General features: G+C 36.4%; 1 protein-coding gene across 6 annotated transcripts in view; it reads left to right on the forward strand.

Annotated features, from left to right (window-relative positions):
- The window catches only part of NFIB (nuclear factor I B), a 229,239-nt gene that overhangs the window by 147,581 nt on the left and 60,038 nt on the right, over positions 1 to 21,620 (forward strand). For all 6 annotated transcript variants that reach the window (XM_072959422.1, XM_072959419.1, XM_072959420.1 and 3 more), the window contains exons 4-6: positions 10,728 to 10,796; positions 16,622 to 16,742; positions 19,715 to 19,833. In XM_072959422.1, the coding sequence (XP_072815523.1) occupies positions 10,728 to 10,796; positions 16,622 to 16,742; positions 19,715 to 19,833 (309 nt within the window). The remainder of the gene's footprint in view (positions 1 to 10,727; positions 10,797 to 16,621; positions 16,743 to 19,714; positions 19,834 to 21,620) is intronic.

Below are 21,620 nucleotides of genomic sequence, written 5' to 3' on the forward strand. Positions count from 1 at the left end.
GTATGACTATTATTATTCCCATTTTGCAGATGGAAATTGGGGGATTAGAGAATTTGAGTGTTTATTCAGAATCATTATTTAAAAAGGAACAAGGCTGGGAATTGAACTGAGGTAGAGTTTAAAGTGCTTAGCACAGGGCCTGGCATATAACACTCAATAAATGATAGCCACTATTATACTATTATCATCATTTTTATGGTTAGTATTATTTTTTATTTATGTTAAGTAATTTAATCAAAGTTATCTAGCTAGTAAATAAGAGAAGAATTCAGACCCAATTAAGTCAATTCCAGAGCCCTCAATTTCAAACTAAAAAAAAAAAAAAAAAAAAACTTTTTGAGGTCAAACCCTGCATTTACACAGGCTACCCTATAAGTAAAAAGAAAGCAAGCAACTTTGCCGTTGGTGAGAAAATACTTAAGAACTAGGGAAAGGGACCATCATTAAGATCCAGAGGAACATATCTTTGAAAATGAAGAACTAGAAGAAAATTTCAGAGAAAACAGTTTGTTTACTTAGGAAAAGGGCCTTCCATGAAAAATGAACAGATCAAAGAATAGCTTCAGTGGACAGAGTTTCATGTGAGTTAAGGAAAACTAGCAAGGAAACTAAGACTGCTTTCATACAGTCAAAAATCTGGATAGAGAGAATGAGACAGAACTGGTATTGTGGGAATGATCACTGATCTAGAGGGTAAACTTGAGATATTTGCTCTAAAAGCAGAAGAAAAGAGCAGAGAGGTTAAAATGGTGAGAAAAAGATTTATGATGGGAGAACAGAAAATTAAGTATTAATTTAGGTATCCTTGGTGAGAAGTCAGAACATTAGGGGAGAAATAGAATCAAGGGCAAGTGAAGAAAACTTTATGAACTAAAAATGATCTAAATATGCCAGTAAAAAGGGCTAAAATACCCAGTCAATAGTAACAGTATCTAAATATGTCTTGTTGCAATTTTTATATTTAATGGGTGAAAAGGGGAAATCTTGTAATCATCCTGGAGGAAAAACAGTTACCTGCATTTTTTAGAAGTGTTCAAGGAGTTTTATCTCTAGTCAAAGGCAATAGAAATATATTTTTTATTATCTGTGGTTTCAGAAAATAAGAGTTTCTCATTATCTCTGTAAAAAAAAAATTTATTTAAAAACCTGTTCCAACTGACAGAGTGATGCCCCAAAATGAAATTTAGGAATAGGAAAGTCCTCAGATACATACTGGTAGTTATAAGTAAAGGTATAGATACAGGCTAATAATGAAAATAGTGATCACTTAGAAAGTTCTGCCAAAGTAATTACTGTGAATAAGATAATAGATACAAATTCCAGTGTACAAAGTAGCTCTTGAATATATACATATATATGGAAACATGAATTTAGTAACAATTATCTAGGTCCCAAATTCCAGATCATGGTTTTTTTTTTTTCATCGTGGTAAAATATATGTAATGTGAAATTTACCGTCTTAATCATTTGAAGTGTGTAGTTCAGTAGTGTTAATTTTATTCACGTTGTTGCACAATCTCTGGAACTTTTTCATTTTGCAGAACTTCCCATTAAATAACAACTCCCTATTCCACCCTGCCCAGCCCCTGGCAACCACCGTTCTCCCTTTTCCCTTTGAGTCTGGCTATTCTAGATGCCTCCTCAAAGTGAAATCATGCACTATTTGCCTTTTTGTGACTGATTTATTTACAGGTTATATTTTTAATGACTGAGAAGGGGAGGAGGCTTGAGGAGGTTAGGTAACTAGAGATGGCAGACATTTTCTTCCTTTAGGATAATTTGTTTGGGGTTTTCCTGAAGAGTCTTTATTGTTTGCTTTTATCTTTATTTCTGCTTAGATTTGTTGTTAGGGAAGCCTGTTTCTCTTCTTGGTGTCAAGTCCATTTTCAGCCTCAATTATATGATCATGTGTTGGGTTTTTTTGTTTGTTTCCATTTTTTTGTTATTGTTTTCTCTCTATCATATTGATAGATTTTCTGGTAAGGAACTGCACACTCATTGGTGGAATAAACCCTAATGATAATGGTGTATTATTCTTTTGATAACATTGTTATATTCAGTTTGAATATGTGAATATATGCAATTTTATTTAGTGTTTTTGAAGTGGCATCTAAATGTGTGCTTGATCTTTGGTTGGTTGTTTGCTTGCTTTGTTTTGATAAGGGTCATTGCAAGTTTACTTGTTAAGTTTTGCTGGCCTAATAAAGGCTTATGAGAGAGGCTTCTTCAAAAGATAACTTGTCATCATTTTCTGTTGCCTGGGAGAGTGTAAATGGCTGGAATCTGAAGGCTGAATAAAGGGTAGATAAAATCCAGCTGTGCACCCAACTACCCTGGTGCCATTTTTAAAGGTGGTTTTTAAAATACCTTTTTATGCTGTTTCGTCATTTTCAAACTTTAAGGTGCCTATGAGTCATCCGCAGAACTTGTTAAGCTGCAGGTTCTGATTTCAGAGGTCTAGGGGGAGCCTGAGCTTTGGCATTTCTGACAAACTTCCAGGTTATGCCAATGCTGTTGGTTCTGGGAATAGAAGGAGGCTAGTATAGTGGTTCCCAAACTTTCCTGCATATTGGAATGGCCTGGAAAACTTTTAGAACATCCTCATGTCTAGGTTATATCCATACCCATGAAATCAGAATAGCTGGGGACGGAAGCTAAGCATAAATTGTTTTTCAAGAACCCCAGGTGGTTCCAATGATCAGCAAATTTGGGGGACCACTGCATTAGGTAATTGGCCTGTTCAGGTTCCACTTTGCTCAGTTTTGGTTACTTTTATTTTAGTAAGTAATTGCCCAGTTAAGTTTTCAAAGATGTGGTCAATAAGTTGCATGTGTTAATCTCTCATAATTCTTTTAATGCATTTGGTTTCTATGGTTATGTCTCCCTTCTCTTCTTGTACTTGTGTATTTCTGCTTTTTCGTTTTTTCCTTAATAAGGCTTGCAAATGATTTTCCTGTTTTGCTTGTCATTTCAGAGAATCATCTTTTCTTTTATTGTTTTAAATATTTCTCTTCTTTCCATATGATTAACTTCAGCTTTTATCTTTAATTCTCTTTTTAATTTTTCTTGGATTGCTTTGCTGTTCTTTCTCTTATCTCATGGTAAATAATGGTTTTTCTTTTCATTGTTTTCTAGATAGTTTTTATAATTTTTCTGTTGATTTTCTGTATGATTCATGGCTTATCTTCTTAATATTCAGGTAGTTCAGAAACTTGGTCCCTTTTTTGTTTTTTAACTTTTACTTTTATTAGCAAAAGATGAGACAGAATGAGCTGAAAAATTCTCTACTTTAAGAATTTGTTAATGTTTTCTTTTTGGTCAAGGACATAATCGATTTTTATAAAGTTTCGTGGATATACTAACAAAGTGAAGTTTGTATTTGGTATAAAATAAGCCTTTGTCTAATAATCATGTTTAATTCTAAAAGAGATGTATTCAAAAATTTCACTGTAATTGTATTTTTATCGATTTTTAAATTTTAATTTTAATAATTTTTGTTTTATGCATTTCTCTACAATATTGTTTGGTACACGTGAGATTTATTATTTATCTTCTTCATTAATTGTGTACTTTATTCATTCATAATGTTGTTTTACGTGGTTATTGTAATTCTTCTTAAATTCCATCTTAAACATTGCTAGTTGATTATGCTTTCTTTTTGTTTGAATTTTCCCAACTTCTCTGCCTACCACTTTATTTTCAACTTTTTGTTCTTTTTATCATTTTATCTCAAGTATGTTGCTTAAGAAGAGCTGGATTTTATTTGCTTGAGTCGAACTCGTGCTTTCTTTATGGGACAATTTAGTCCACTTACATTGGTTGTAATGACGAATATACTTGATTTTATTCCTCCTATTTTACTTTATATTACTTATTTTTACCTCATATGTCCTTACTTTGTCTGTTATGATTAAGTTCCTATTCATTGTATTTTGTTTTCTGTTAATTTGAGAGTTCTACCTTTTCTTTCCTTGCTCCTAAAATGAAGTCTGTCTCTTATTATTATTTGAAAATAATATATAGCTTTCATACTGACTCATAGGTGCTAGGATTATCATCTGTGTTCTAGAGAGGAGAAATAAGAGGCATGGGAAAGCTGCTTAACTTGCCTTGAGTTTACATAGTAAGTGGCAGAGCTGACTTTTTAAGTATGGTTTAACATAATTTAATGTAATTATGTTAATTATAGTATATTTTAATATAATATTATAAACTTTAATTTTACTATAATTTCAGTATAACTTTATTATACTGTAAAAATAAACATAGCCCACTTTCTAAACCGTGAAGTATCTGTGCTAAGAAATTTAAAATCTGAAAGAGTTGATTTTCTTGAAAAATATATAATAAAATTATCTCAAGACCAGAAAACAGGAGTAAATTTTGTGAAAGACTCATAGTTGTCTAAGAATCTTCTCTGAACCAGATTCTGGGAAGATGATTTTACTAGTGTGTTTTTCCAAACTTTCAACTTTTCATATTTTTTTCATAAAAAATGACTCATCTGGACCATTTAATGAAGCATGCATATATACCCCTGGTATGAAAACTTGGCAAATAAAATACAAAAATTCCCACAGAAGTATTCCAACTACATATACAGAGTTTGGAAGAAACTGTTAGTAAACCAATACAGCAGTAAATTAAAAGAGATACCGTCCGTGGACCAAAAAAGATAATTTAATCTAAGATTTCAGTAATATGTAACACCAATCAATGCTGTAAGGAAAAAAAAAAAAAAAGGATAATCTCTACAGTGCCAAAAAAGCATTTAGTAATATTCAGCAACCATTCTGACCAGAAAACCTTAAAACAAAACAAAACAAAACTCTGAGAAAACTAGGAAAAAGTGAATATGTCAAAAGAGAAAAAAAATCAAGCATCAATTAATAGTCAAAATTATCATTAACTCTGGAAATAACCTCATTAATATCAGGAATAAAATATTCCTGCTAGCACTATTTCTGTTTTACATATATTTAAATGTTCTCTTCAAAGTAATAATGCATATGTATCTGAAAAAAAATCCAACCTTATTTTAGTTAAGTAAATGAAAATTACGACGTTAGTGTAATGATATCTCTTCTCTCTCAACTTGCCACAATTAAAAACAAATCCTATTAATATGACTAACATGTGATTCTGGCAGCAGAGTGGTGACACAGACACGCTCGTGGTCTGCCGGAGGGAGTATAAATTGGCAAAATCCTTTATGGAAAGCAGCTTGACAGTTTTTACCAAGAGCTCTAAAAGAGTTTATGTCCTTTGACCCAGTAATTCCACTTCTGGGAACTCCAGCCTAAGGAAATCATAAGAATTGCTGACAGAGATTTGTGTGTGAGGATGTTAATGACAGTGCTGTTTATAATATTTTTAAAAATGGGAAATAACCTAAAATGCCAAACAATAGGAGAATGGTCAAATAAAGTATGATACAGCCATGTGGTATAATACGGTACATGCATGAAAGTCATGCTTTTGAAAAATTGTTTAATCCAAAGGGGAATATACCTTGTTAATTAGAAAAAAGAAGATCAAATTTATTTAAATTTGATATCAGTTTTATAGAGATTCATATTCACAAGTATGATATATATATATGTAGGAACAAGTTTAATGGACTGAAAGGAAATACTAAAACACATAAATACTATATTGATAGAGTGCTGTCAGAGTGTGTTAAAGTCAGAAAAGTTCTGACTTCTCTGCCAAATTATTTAAATCACCATCAGAGATTTACATTTCACATTGAAGAACAAACTTACTTCTAAATTAGTACTAAACTAGTACTAAATTAGTACTAAATTAGTTAGCCATAGCTACCAGCTGAGGTTCACTTCCTGTGCATAGAATCACTATTTTTGCAGTGGACAGGTCAGATCAGCTGAGGAACTGAAGACAGAGCCCTGGCTTGTAACACTGCTACCAGAAAATCAGCAGTGGGCTAAGTTTTGGTAGCTGAAGTTATATGAAGATTGACAAAGAGCTAGTATGGAATAATCTTATCTTCTCCCCTTTTGCATCCATAAACAAAAGGACTTAGGCAACTTTTACACTCAGATGTGGGAAATGAAAATTGGGACCAAAGAGCTGGAACGTGCCTGGGAGAGACCGGGTGTTTTCTTCTTTCTCCAAACGAGCGGTGCGGGGAAACAGCCGTGTGCGAAAGCGGACTCTGAGGGTTGCACTGGGCTTCTGAGGTGCTCTTATCCAGTTTCCTACCGAAAGTGAGAATTCTTAAGTCTACTGGGGGTCTTTTCACCCACGGGGAAACCTCCTATGCCTGCAGACACAATTGTGAGCATTATGTGAATTAATGCTTTCAGAGCTCTTAGGGCAGTAGCTTGGCATGTGTGGGTTATCAGTACCTTTGCAAGATTTCACATTCCTTTCTAGGACTTTTCTTATTGGATGATGAATCTGTTTACGGAGCCAAAAAAACAGTTCCTAGAACTATGCAGAATAAGTCTAATCCACCATCTACACTAACAGTCCTTCAAATACTTGAAGCAGCCTTCATGAATTTAATAACTGCTTTCTGTGGCTTTTTTTTAATTTCAAAAATAGAACACAGTAGACCATAAAAATGAGCGTTATCAGTCTTTGGATTTTCTGTGTAAATGTTGTTTAACATTCAAATGGTGCTGATTATAATTTGAGATATTAACAGTTAGATATGCCATTGTGTGCCTCTGTTATTGTTTGTAAAGGAGGTTAAACACTATATTAACTTCTGAGTAGTGATTTATTGTTGCTTTTGTTAGCGAAAAATAAAAAAGTAAAATAATGTAATTTGATACTCCCTTTGAGAATTTTCAGTTAGCAGAGGTCTTTATTTCCTACTCAATTTTATTTTTTAAAAAGCATACATGTAGTGTAAATACAGCATCACATAAATGCTAAGTTGTTCTTTGCTTCCTGGCTTAAGCTGTTGTGTAATAGTGCTCTGTAACCATTAAGCAGCTGCTCTGTCTCAGAGATGCTCATATTTCCTTTGGAAGAGGAAGGGAATTTACTGTATGAATGTCTCCAAATTGCTTTAAGATCTCTGGCCTTTGTATCAAGCGGTCTATGTAACATGTGAAAACCCATGCTTTTGGAAGCCCTTGGCCACCTGGAGGTTACAGATGAGGTGTGCTAACAGCAAGAACCTGCATTTTGCTGAGTTTACCCTCTATACTGTATAGCAGGGCTCCTGGCCCCCTGCATGATCCTCTTCAGTTATTTTGCCAGAGCCTTTAAGTACTATCTCTTGCGTGCTTGTGAAAAGCGCTGTTAGCTCTCCGAGCACCGTGTCACCCATGTTTCTTCTCTTGAGCCTGCCTCGTCTTGGTTGTAATGACCGTGCATTGTAAAGGCTGTGCAAAGATGCGTCAAGGTGGCTGCATCTGCTTCTGGTGCTTCTCCCAGGCTGCCACGTTGCCCGATTTCCACCCACCTCCACTCCCAGGAGGTCATTGTCAGTCGGCATGACTGCTTGCCGTTTTACTCAAGTCTCACTGCTCCGTGCTGGAGCGGAGCCTGGCGGTACCTTTGGTGCTGCGTTTTGTTTAGTGGGTGTGAAAGCAGTTCTGACCTATTTCCAATGACTTTCATAGTTTTAGTAAAATAACTCAGTTTTCCTTGTAGATCCAGGTTCCTTAGAACTTGGGGAATTGGAGGTAGGGAGTGGAGAAACACCCTGCCATCTTCCGAACTGCCTTCCCTTCTCTGTGAGATGGTCATTGTATTTGTCCACTCTCTTCCTGCTGGGAGCGTTAGCTTCAGGTGACTCTTATGTTCCACTCCTAACAGGACTGACACCACTGCGTCTTAATGGGCATGACTGGGAAGCAGATGGGGTCCTGACTGCTCATTAGAGTAATATGGAAACGAACTTCCAACAATATCTGTACATGAAATGTTATTGTGTATTATACGTGATGTAATTTATATAGATATATGTAAATGTTAACTATTCACTCATTCATCAATTTAGAGATATTTTTTACCTCTTTAAACACTTCTAGTTCCTTGCTAGTTATTTTGTACTAAATGCCTAAAGTTACTACACAACAGAGCCAGAGATAAAATCTGACTGGAATCATTACACTTTCCCATTCTACCCAAAAGCCTAAATAAACTCCTCGGCAAATGAGCTCCAGGAAGTAACAAGGGTCAGTGTAGTTATCTTTCAATCTCGAGCTATCTATGTCACATTGTTATAAAATGATTAAGGTTCATTTGTAACCATGTTTCCAAAAGATGAATTTTAAAATTCTGTTCTGCCAGCTTTTAGTCATTACTGTGTACGTGGGCTCACCGAGTTAGTTGTTAAGGGCACTGTAGAGATGAGCAAAACTCAGTCACTCCCCCAAATAAGATGAAACGCAGGCTTGAAAACAGTCATCTTGGGAAGCTTGAATGTGCAAAGTGGTGTAAGCACAAACTAGGTGCTGTGTGAATACAGAAGGAAGAGATTATTTATGGCTGGCTCAGGGGTCAGGAGAGGAGGGTAGAGGAGCGGATTGTGGAGCGGATGGTGGTTGAGCTGGAAATTGAAGGATGGAAAGTCAAGCAGGTGGAGAGAGGGCCCTACTGCCCAGAGGCAGCTGCATGAGAAAGAAGAGGGCAGACCTTTACAGAGTTCACTTGGGTAAGGGCAGGGAATCTTGTCTGATTGGTTAAGTACACAAGCTGTACATAAGGTCTCCGTATTTAATGTATTTGCCATATATAAAATAAAGTATAATTTATTACACTTTAAAACAAAAGCAACTGAAATCTTTATATACAATGATAACCTACTGCGGTTCAGAGAATTAAAAGTATCTTTTTCTCCAACTACACAAAGGGAGTCAGTGTCCTTTTTTGTCTCAATGGCTTTTAGCACTTTGTACAGTGCTAGCTACCTGGAAGTTTCTCAGTAATCGCTGAAATGAATGCAACCTGCTGAAAAAAAATAATTGCTCAAGATGTAGGCGTTTCTTAAAATAGAGGTGCATCAGATGGGGACATTTTGTTATTATTCTCTTAAAATATATATCTTATATATCTTTTTCAGAGTAATGACTTCATATGAGACCTGAGTTTTATCACCCACTAAGATTTCATAATTTCTTCTCATTCTTTCCTTCTGTTTCTAAAGAAGGTGGATGGATGGATAGAAAACAGTGTTCACACACACACAGCTCCTCCATTCATAATAATGAAGCATATTATGCTAATTTAATGATTTTCTGTCTTTTCCTATGTCTGGTTAAAAGTGGTGTAGTGACTTTCATTCTGATAAAACTTTAAAAGAAAGATTTATGAATAGCTTGAGACTGGATCCCACTGTGCACAATTCAGTATATGGGTGATTGCTGGCTTCACAGGCCATTCCTAACTTATTGGTAACATTTAATTGGTACCTACTCTGGGCTTTATTTTTATCTCACTTATTATTCGTAACAGCTCTGTAAGGTAGGTAATTTCATTATCTCTAATTTATAAATGAGAACTCTGAGGCACAAAGAGTCTAATGTCCCAAGATTATTATCATTATTAATTATGATTATTAATTATTATAATTAGTTATTCCAGAATTTCACACTGGCAAACTGTAGCATACAGTCAAACCCCGGTTCTTTGACTTGAGTGTGCCATGCTGCTAAACCACCCATGGTTCACATCCCTGCACTGAATCTCATCCCTTGATCAGGCCTAAAACTTTATGTAATATCCAATCAGATTGCCAGTTCTTGGAATTTAGAGCATTTTTTCCTGGAAGTACTTTAATCCTGAGGATTTTCACACTTTTATTGTCTCCCTGGGGCAGCAGAGAGTGGCCATACCCCTCCTCCCTAAGGTGTTCTCTCCCCCTGCCCCCTCACCGCACCTCCTTCTCACGGATGAGAACCTGGGGATGTGACAGGTGTTTGTGAGTCTCCATCTCTGGTCCTGCACTTTGCCAGACCAGTTACCAAACATGTCTGCCTTACTCAGATCCCAACTTGTGGGCCACCGCCACCGCGGACCCTGTACCTAGATGTCACAGAAGGGTCAGGAGGCATTCCTAGAGGTCTGGATTCACCTCCATTTGCTAGAAAAAAAAATGTTCTTGAAATGAAGGGAGCCCCAGTGGCAGCAAGGGCGAGAAAGCAGTGAAGCCATGCAAGGTATATTAAAGGTGCACAGAAACAGGCCTGTGCGAAGTGTTTGCTGGGTGTACAAGTTCTGCTTTTGTGTGGTTCATGACGGGAACAGGGGTGGGAGTGCTGGTAACAGCAACTCACTTTTCTTTAATCAGGGAAGGATTTGTGAAAGAACAGTGGTTTCAAGAGATCTTTGAAGTATTTCCAACAAGGTGCTAATTGTGGTTGTGGTTTTCCTTCTCCTTTCTTTTTTTTTTTTTTTTTAATGGGTGAACTTTAGTCTACCAGGTGCTACCGAGCTCAGGGCCCCTGAACCTTCCTTCCCTGTGCGTGGGCCGTGGCAGATAAAACCATACCCATTGCCCGGGACATTTTGAAAGTTAAAAACTTTTTTTTTTTCCAAAGAGATTATTTAGCATCTAAACTTTAAACTTCTGTTTAAACAGACCCAGTTTGCATTCATACGAGTTTTACTTTTGCATGTCTTTGATGTAAGCATACTTGATTTTTGTTCTAACCTTTGGTTTAAAACACTTGAACAAATTCTAGGGTTTAATCATTTATTTGCTTCCTGCTTATGTTAATCTTTTTCCTCTTGATGTTTATTTTCAGGATACCTTGAGGATAGTTTTGTAAAATCTGGAGTCTTCAATGTATCAGAACTTGTGAGGGTCTCCAGAAGTAAGTAAACTATTATTTATCTCATTATACAGTATGATTTAAAGTATTTTCTATTTTGAACCTGAAATACAGTATAAAGAGAACTGTGTATTAGGAGAATTTGAGTGTTAAAATCTCCGACCTTTTGATGAAATCGTAAGTGAATAGATTCGGTCTGATTTCCTAAAATATTTGCATTTTTAAATCACCAGAACTTTTTGTAGTACAAAAATAATTTGGAGTTTGCTCTAATCGCTGTTACTGGTATTCATTTAATTCACTGTTCTCTCTGTGACCATAGATGGTCATTTATATCAAAGGAAGTGTGATTAATTAAATGTACTCAGTGTTGTTATGATAACCCACATAAGTTTCCTGTAGATAAGTGCTTTTTCATTTTGCTCGCATTTTGCTGGGGGCATGGAGATGTACAGGATATACACACTAACATGCAGAGTGTGGAGCGATGCAGAAATTAACTTTGCAGATTGCAGTTGGATATAGATAGAAAGCATTGTTATCCAAAACAATATCCAATTGTTTTAACTGGCCACCTCACCTGAGACACCACTCTTGGCAGGCTCGATGAGAATTTTCTTGGGTCAGTTCACCTGGCCAGCTAACTCACCAGGCAACGCGGGGGACGTTTCCTTGATCCACTCCTTTGTTTATCACTGTGTATGCAGATGTATGTCACATGCATTTCTCTTCTTACTGATGATGCCAAAATGCTCTCTTCTCTGATTCAGCTTGTTTGTGTGCCCCTGAAGGGTGTGTTTTCACCTGACATTTGGAGAGAGAGTGTCACAGTGTGAAGTGATGTTACTCCGGTGACGTAGGGGCACTCTGGTCCCTGTCTGAGTTGTGGTTTTTTCCCTTGGGGCAAGTTCAGAGGTCGTGAACAAGGATTGTGATGATGCAAACAGAGCAAACCAGAATGAGTTACTGAGGGTATGTGTAGGTGGGGCTTTTAGCATGGTGTTCAGTGAAGTCATCTCCAAAGTGGTAGGTGACTGTGTCTTTTGAACTAGAGTTTCTCAACAGGCTCAGATTTCCAAAGTGGCTGGTGCCAACAGCATGTGTCTCAGAGAGCTCTGTAAGGGAACACTGAAGACCTTAAGGAACTTATCCTTTCTGACATAATTCTGCAGTGGGTAAATGTGTGCCCCAGAGACTTCGGTCGTGGGTCTGTTGACTGGGGGGCCACATGGGAGGCCACAGACTGGTATCCCGGGTCCCTGTAGCTGCAGGGTTCCTATTGGCTGGGCAAGAGGATTCGGATGGTCTACCTCACTGACCAAGGCGATGAGTCTGAATGTGTTTTCCCCAATCAGTATGTGTGGTGCAGAAGCCTTCGGTATTTGAACTTTTGTGTTTATTTCTGATTTGGAAAAGAATGTGCCTGACTTACTAACGCTTGATGGCATCATGTAAAGAAGGGGGTATTTGAAGATGCACGTGTCTGCACACACGTGTTTCTGTGTGTGTGTGTGTGTGTGTGTGTGTTTCCCCCACACTACTCTTTGGCACAGAGGCTATGCTGCTACAGTAATGAGACATTATAAAATTATTTGTTTAAATTTGTATTTTACAAAGTTTTATGATATATTTTCATCATTCTTAAGAGAAGGACAGTAGAGTCATCTGCCAGAAAATATAATTAGTTCCTCATTCTGGGTAACATTATGCCAGGTTCTATAGAGGGAGAGCCACATGAGAACTTTAAAAGCCCCATTTGGTATTTTGAGAAATATGAACTTGAAATATAAAACAGAGATTTAAAAATGCCTTCCTGTAACAGTTCAGAAATGAGGTAAATTTAACATACATCATTCATTCTTCCTTAATTCATACTGTCACCTCTTAGAGGTTTTTAAGTTATCTGTTACAACAAACATTACTGATTTGTAATTAGTACATTAATTATCCATACTCATTCATTAGCTGATTTATTCAGCAAACATGTATTTTCTAGCCCATCTGTAAGTAGGTGTCTCTGAAATGTTCGAGAAGTTAGTCTCCTAAGTGTTCTAATATATCCACATTGTAATCTTATTTACACAATTGAGCTTCGTTGTTTATGAAATAAGGATTTGCTAAATAAACATGAACTTTAGCACCACCCCCTTGCTGTATATCACAAATTCTGACTTCTTGAGGGTTTATGGTATGTTAATGGTTTCTGTCCTCTGGGGTTTTACTATCGTATGACCCTCTAATGTGTGTGTTGACTTTAGCTAATGAAGCTATTCAGTTTTAGGATAGCAATCTTTCTGTTGAATGATATTATCTCCATCTGAAAAGTTGATTTAGGATCAGCTTTTGGAGTGAGGAGAACAATAAGAGAGATTAAGGGTTGGCCTCTAACCCTTAGAATCTGAGGCTCTTCTGAGCTCGTTTCTAAGAGGATATTGGCGGCCTCTTAAACATGATTTGCAGCCTTCAGGCTTCTAGCTGCTCTCCGGGAGAGGTGCTAATGCTGATCTTTGCATCTGATGTAAGTTTTTCCAGAAGCTTTTAAACAGGGGTATCTGCCTGGGACTGGCTGTTCTCATACACTTTGTCATTGCGTCAGTTTGGTGTATGTGCTGTTTTAGCATTTGGCCATGTTAATCTACTTTTGTTTCTGTGATCTCTCACTTAGTGTCAAAATGCACAGTGAATTTTACACTGCTCATGTATACACCTGTAGACAAATTGTGTTTGTTTTTGTTTTGCTTTGATTTTTTGCTGAAGCAATGACTAAATTTTCCATCTTGTTTCCCCCGGTTTTATTGAGATGTATTTGACATATTTAAGGTGTAGAGTTTAAGGTGTAGGGTATAATGACTTGACTGACATATATGATGAAATGGTGACCACAGTTAAGTTTACTTAACATCCATCATCTCACATAGATAGAAAAAAAGAAGTGAAAAATGTTTTTTTCCTTGTGATAAGATCTCTAAGGATCCACTTTCTTAAAAACTTTCCTATATTTCATGCAACATTCTTAACTGTAGTCATCATGTTGTACATTATATCCCCAATACCTACTTATCCTGTAACTGGAAGTTTGTACTTTTTGACCACCTGCCTCCAGGTCCCCCTCCCTCAGCTTCCACCTCTGGTAACCACAGATCTGATCTCTTCTTCTATGAGTTTTGGTTGTTTGTTTGTTTGTTTAGATTCTACAGATAAGTGAGATCATGCAGTATTTGTAGACAAACTGTTTTTATTGCTTTCTCGATACTTTAGAATAATCCTTCTGCAGCAAAATTTGGGGGAAAAAATTTCCAAAGGTTTTAAATGATCATTTTGCTATAAATTATACTGTATGTTTATGGTCAAGCAATCTGTGTTAACTATGAAGCCACATGTTTATTAAATTAAAACTATAAATCTTTGCCAGAATGTTGCTTGAGCTTAATAAATTGTAAATAGTTGATAAAAGATACAACATGTAAGTTTCCTGTTGGTGACTCAGTTCTTTGAATTGTATCTATTACTGCTGTGGGAAGCCAAACAGATTGCTTACTTTCACTGAGCCCCTCAAATGCCTCCTTCTAGCACATACCCTGCTTTCCAATGTCACATAGAACATGGTTCTAATAATAAACTTTAAAGCATGTGGTTACTGTGGGATTTCTTACCTTGCATTTTTTTGACATCTGGTGTACCTCAAGCCACAAGAAGCTGCTACATTTTAACCGTCCAAAGAACTCAAGCCATTAGGCATAGTTACACATTGAATACAATTTTTTTCTGTATAAAATGAGACTAAAGTGTATTATATAATATGGACAGCCAACAGAAGGCTCCAAAGTTTTAGAGCTGAGACTCATCTTGTACATACTGATTTATTTAATTTTTAATAGGGAGAGATAGTCACTGTATATTCCTTGATTATTTCTCTGTAATAAAGCCTGCGTCTCCTAATCATATTTTCTTTAAAAATATTTTAAGTTAATCATGGCCTGCCTAAGATTGTAATACAGTTTCCACGGGTAGTGAATACATTTCAGATGTTTGTTTAAGAGTCTGGGTAAGAAAAATTCTTTGAAAATCAGCTGCCTCTTTGGAATTTTATGCTCAGCTTGAGCTTAGTTTGGAGAGAGGGGAAGATTAAGTAGCCTCTGAGCTTTTAGAGGGAATCTCAGGGTCCCTAGAATGTTGTCACCACAGGCCAGGGTACACTCTCTCTCTCTCACTGGAGTTTTGAAAGCCTGATAAATAAAAAGGTGAAGAAATAGAAACTATTCTTGAGCGTCGCCTTTTGACACCAACCTGGCTGGCCTCCATGTTGCTCTCATCCCCGCCCATGACTTTGCTCCGGTAGCAACACTGTTGAGAACAACCTCCCTCTAGTCCCTTACTCCTTTACTAAAGCCCAGGGCCAGCTCTGGCTTTTCTACAGATTTCTTAGACCATTCAAGCTTGTAGCAGATTCTTCTTCCCTTGAAATCCTACCGCATTTATTGATCACATTATTTACTTGGAAGTTTCATTATAGTCTTCATTATACTTCCGTGTTTTTGTTTTCCATGAGCATTTTGTTTTCCCAACTTGTTACCCAGTATGTCCTACTAAGGATGGCAACTATCTTAGACTATTTTGTACTCCTTACATGCAGCACCTGCCAGTAATGGACACAGTAACTTATTGAATGAACAAAACTTTCAACAAATTTGTATCTTTTCATCTGCCTTTAGCATGTTTTTGAATTGTTTCATCTTTGCTAACCACTCTAGCCTGCCAGAGAAGAATTTGGAGAGGGGAAGCAAGGAACGAAGGGAGCTCACAGTTGCTGAACACCTATTAAGCCCTAGCCACCAGGCTGGGCTCTTATCACTCGTTACCTCATACCATCCTCTAAATGATCATATGTGATAGGTTATTATAATTCTCATCTTACAGTTCAGGAAACTGAGGCACATAGCTCGTAAGTGGCAGAGGAAGTTAAAACTAAGACTATCTCCCAAGACTCTACTCATTCTGACACAACATACTGCCTCAAGGATTTATTCAAGATGTCTAGAAACCAATTTTTAAAATTTGTAAAGATATAATCCATTACACAGAAAGCAATATTTAAATTAAAAATCTCAGTTCATAATATATCAGCAAACTCAAAAGATTTCTTGATTTATAAAATAACTCCTTGAAGTATAAAACTCCATGAGTATATTTTAAGTGACTGATAAAGTTTAGCATAAAAACTTTATTAAAAACAAAACATAGCTATTGAGTAAAACTGTACTTACCACTCATATATGTATTTTGAAAAAAAAAAATCTTGGCTTTTATGTCATATTAGTCAATCTTACTTCTGTGCCTGCCCTAATCTAAGAATTATTTATACGAAGTAATTATAAATATGATTTCAAATACATTTTAACATTAATGTTAATTTTATTATAAAATAACATTTCTGTGAAACTGTTCTAATTTGATTTATGTAACAATGATTTGGTTTTTGAGAGCCAACTTAGTACAAAGCACCTTTCTTTGTGCCAAGCAGCAGGCCACTTATGTTGTTTCCTGTGGTGCATATATAGGCTGGTGGGGTGACAGATGCAGTGACAGCTAACACACAGGAATGAGGGAAGAAGGCTGGGCAGTGGGAGTAGGGGAAGTGGCAGCCAGTGAGTATAGTCTGAGTGCCTCGAGTTTCCAAACTCGAACATTGGCATCTTGAGGATGTTTGCAAGCCTTATCCCAGTGGATGGTTGACATTAGAGTTTTAAGGTAAAGAGAGTTCCCCTCACCCTTGCCCAGAATCATGGAAAATATTAGATTATTCCATTTGAATGGAGTTGCTAATGGTAAATGCCATTCCCAACGTTTCTTTTTGTTTTATTCCTCAGCACCCATAACCCAGGGAACTGGAGTCAACTTTCCAATTGGAGAAATTCCGAGCCAACCATACTATCATGACATGAACTCGGGGGTCAATCTTCAGAGGTCGCTGTCTTCTCCACCAAGCAGGTAACTGGAAGATGAGGTGCTCCTGTTCTTAGTCTGTGTGCAAATAGGCAGGTAGGTAGATATGCAGATAGATAGGCAGGCAGGTAAAGAGAGAGGGGAAATAAAGCAAAGAGTTCAAGACTTTTTGCTGATTTTACAAAGATTTTTTCATCTTCCCTGGTTAAATTTATTTTGAAATTTGAAAGTTAAATATAATTGTTCAAAGCATTTAAAACTAATCTTCGGGTGGGGACAAGGGAACTATGAAAATGTATTAATCTGATTTTTATTCTGTTCTGTGAAGTATTATAATTCTGCAAGTCAACTAATTCTTTTGGTGACTTAAAAATGATGTTGCCATGGCAAGGTCCCCGGTTTAGGATTGATTCATCCTGGTAACTCTTACCCTAATACCATGTCCAAGCTGGGGATGATGAAACATGAAGAATAAAATATGTCATTTACTTAACCTTAAAAGGCCTTATTCTAGGCTACAGGTTTGCCAAGTTCTTCAATTAGTCAATGTTCTTTGAATAATTTAGTTGACTCCCAGTTACCCATGGACACATTGCCTGCTCTGAGATTTGGCTTAACCAGCCTTTGGTGGGAAAGAGCTACAATGAGGTGACTTTCCGCTTAGTTCTCTGTTGACATTCTCATTTTTCGTTCTTGACCTTCTAATTTTAACCTTCAGTAGCATAGAAGGTTAAAAAGGGTCTCCTATTTAAAAGAGGGAAAATTAGCTTGGAAAGTTATTGTGCATAGAATTTCATGCTTTGTTCCATTATTATAGAATGATAGAAGAGGCCTGAATGAATGAGAAGGCACGATAAATAAATGGTACGGCTTTATTGGGGGTTTTTTTGAGGTCGATCTTTCATACAGGAAGACCAATCTGACTTCCAAAGCATTAAAAGTACCCATGATCAGACAGATCATACATGAGTTCCAGAGCAAAATACATTTCATTAATATCAACTTTTAAAAAATAAAAAAAATCTGGATGACTATTTTCCAATGCTATTCTCAATAACAAAATTAATTGCATTTGAATTAATTATTGGGCTATGCATATTTGCATATTTATTAACTAAGGTCAATTTTATGGCATTTATGGTCAAACTGTATTTTCATATAGTTAGACTGCATAGCAAGATAGTTGGGCTTATTATCATTAAAATTGTCTATTATATGGTGAGGTGTTAAAAATGGTTTAGTTTTTCTAACTTTAAAATTTGAGAGGTAATTTTTTTATTTTGTCTAATGGATTTGTATGTTGTCAACAGACCTTTCCTCATGATCATTCAGTATCAGATACTGTATCATTCAGGATCAGAAAGACTTAAAAAATATTCCTCACTTATTTCCTTATGAAAATCTTTCTCCCTCACTTCAAGTTTTCATACATATTTACTCCTGATTCACAGATGGGATAATTAGACAAAAGGAGTGTTAAAAACTACATTCTAACTTTGGATACCATACAAAGGAACTAAAGAACTACTGTTTAGTCTCACTGTGGTTTTAGCATGGATAGAAATTGCCATCTTCTACATCATGTTGATACTCTGGAAGTTTGAGTCAAGTTTTAATCACAAATATACCTCTGAATATGCCCAGACATGCACATGCTTCCGGGATTTGGAAACAGTACAGTAGAAAGAGCACAGTCTTGGAACTAACAAGTCCTTTCTCTGGTCAGACTGCTTCCATTAACCCGCCCTGGGCAATTTACTGAATTTCCCCAAATTTGTCTCCCCACTTGTAAGAAAGTGGAGAACTGGTTTATGTGTATGGCTTCTGCAGTCATTCCCAGCTCTGAAATCCTGTGACATTATGTGTATTATCACTGTACAAAGTTAATGTAGAAGATATCCTTTTTAGTTTTTACCTGCAGAGGTGTGAATAAGATTTTTTAATTAAGGAAAAATAATCATTTTCATAATCATAATTAACTGTTTAAGAGGATTTTTATTGGTGGGGATATATGAAAGCAGTCTATCAAGCAATATGGCAGGTGCCATGGAGTAGCTTTTTAACCTCTGCTCTAAATATTTACTTTTCTTAATAATTGACATAAAATCATGTTTTCTTTTTTAAGATATATTATTTTAAAAGTATACCATTTGGTTTAAAAGTATACCATTTGGTTTGAATTTGTCAGTGGCCTGCTTTCACGGATGATCTTATGAATAAAGGATCAGTAACCTAATTTTTTTTAGGAAAAGATAACTAAGTATATATGAAATAGTTTAAAATCAGTAAAGTACTACAAAATCTTTAGTATTATTAATTATGGGATTACTAATAATAATTACCATTTAATAAATGTCTTCTAAATGCCACTTATTGCAACAGCTTTATGTTTAATAACTCATTTAATGCTGTCAACCACTCCCCTTTGAACTAGGTTTTATTATGTCCCATTTTACAGATGATTAAACTGAGTTTAGGAAGGTTAAGGAGCTTACTTACCTTTGAATTGATATGAAAGGATTATACTGTTAATGGCAAGTAATGTACAAAGGAATGTTACTAATATTGATAATAATTTTATGAATCAGGTACAATCTTAATAACAATTATTTATTTTAATTAATTAATTAAACTTTTTATTGAGTTATACTCATTTTAAAATGTTGTGTGAAATTCCAACAATTTTTAAATTAGTACACATATCACATTAAGAATTTATGATTTACTGCTGAAAATAGTATTTTCCTACAGGGCGTATATTTCAGAAGGTGAACATGAGACACAGTTAGGCAGGTACAGTTATAACATGGTGTAGTAAATGATACAGGCAACTAGGAATGTTTGCTACTCCTGCTGATGTCTTGAATACTTACCGTTATTTCAGAATGATTCTGAGATACTATTACTTGTGTTTATGGAAATTTCCATAGTAAGAATCTTCTCAAATTACATACTTTGAGATGCTACACATTGTCCTAGAAACCCCATTAATGTTAACTATCATCATATTTTAACAGCAAAAGACCCAAAACTATATCCATAGATGAAAATATGGAACCAAGTCCTACAGGAGACTTTTATCCCTCTCCAAATTCACCAGCTGCTGGAAGTCGAACATGGCATGAAAGAGATCAAGGTGAGTGATGAGGAGCTGCCTCTAGGGGCCGCAGAGTAAAATGCCAGCTCATTTTGTAAGTTTCATTTAGTCAAAATTTCATAATTCAATCAATGTGGATTTATTTTCTTCATGACATGATTGTGGTAAAATTAGTTTTAAGGTGAAATACTAGTCAAGTGTTATTAAAGTTAAGTTACAAAAATCCAATATTTTTACAGGCTTAGTGGACTTTTTTTTTTCCCAGGCAAAATGAACTTTTAGAACCCTCAATATGTATGTGATGGATTATGGTCTGTCTGTGTGAGTTGGCTGAATTGCAGCAGAAGCATAAATTCTGATTCAGTTAGATCAGTTTGCTCCTCTATATGAGGTATCTTAGGGAGGAACCCCGAACTTGAAGTAGTTTGAAGATGCCAGTTACTGAAAGTTCCCATTTAAAGGAAGCCATACTTCCTGTGGAAGTAGACACAGTAAATGAAAGTAAGACACTTGGCATGTGAGGCAATCTAGTGATTCTTTCTAGGTAAAAGTATAACCCAGTTCTAGGGCAGCTTTGGGGAAAAATGTAACTTTAAGAAATAGATATAATTTGGCTCTCTGAATTCATACTTAGCTCTTTGTTTCATTCTTAAAGTCTTTTGGATTAAAGATATTTTATTAGACATACTCATGCCTCTTTGCCGTAAGTAGAGGGCGATTATCAAGCATGGGAATAGATTAGCTGACTGCAACTTTTGCTGGTATGTGTATATATGTGCAAATGTGACTTAAAGCAACAGCACAAAATGTCTTTGAAAATTGTCTTTTAAATCAAATTCTGCATTTTGTTAAAAATGTAAAAGACAAGAGCTCATTATCCATGGTTTTCAGCCCATGACTTGAGGGTGTGTATCTGAGGGTTGAGAAGCTGCATGTCCAATAATCTCAGGAGACAGGACAACGCTGAAGCTTAGCAACTCTTAAAGCCAAAGTTCAGGACTCCTTTTCTGCTGCTCCATGTTTGCAGACCAAATGCTATAGGGTTCAAAGAACAGTAAAAAAAATCTTCATGGAGGAACTGATGTTGAGTCTGGTGGGTCTCCTTTAGCAGGCTGAGATTTTAACTAGTCAAGAAGGGGGCAGCGTGGGCAGAGACGAAAGTGCAGACAAGCCCTGAGGTGAGGAAGTGGGTTTCTGAATGGCCATATGTGTGCCCTGTGGCTGGATGCCGTGGGTATGGATGGAAATAATGGGAAATGATGAGTCATTTTAAGGAAGGATTTGAAAATCAGCTGGAGAATTTTGGCTCTGAGATCCTAGCCCACTCCCCGAATCTGTTCTTCCCTCAGTAAACCAAACCATCTTTTATAACATAATAATGTCGTATCACTCCCCTGCTCCAGTCGCTTCCTGCTCCTCTCAGGAGAAAGTCAGAATTCCCTCTTGTGACCAACAGACCCTTTTTGTCCTCTGACCTCTGACCACTGCTCCAGCCTCAGTGGGGCCCATCTGCTTCCTTCATGCACTTGAGCCCACTGCTTTGTGTAGTTTTGGAAGTGCAACACTCCAGACCTTCATATAAGCCACACCGTCTGGATGCCACTCTTTTAACTCTTCATCTGGCAGTTTCTTGGTCATCTTTCAGGTCCAGCCTAAGCTGAGGAATTTCAGTCTATCTCAGGCCTTTCTCTTTTGACACCCAGTATTGTTCCTCCATTGTACTTATAATATGTACATACATATTTGTTTAATGGGATTAATTGTCTAAATTTGTCTGCACTAAGGGGAAGGGACTTTATGTATTTTGGCTACTGTGTAACCAGCAC

Source organism: Vicugna pacos, chromosome 4 (assembly GCF_048564905.1).
Source record: "Vicugna pacos chromosome 4, VicPac4, whole genome shotgun sequence".
Lineage (NCBI taxonomy): Eukaryota > Metazoa > Chordata > Mammalia > Artiodactyla > Camelidae > Vicugna > Vicugna pacos.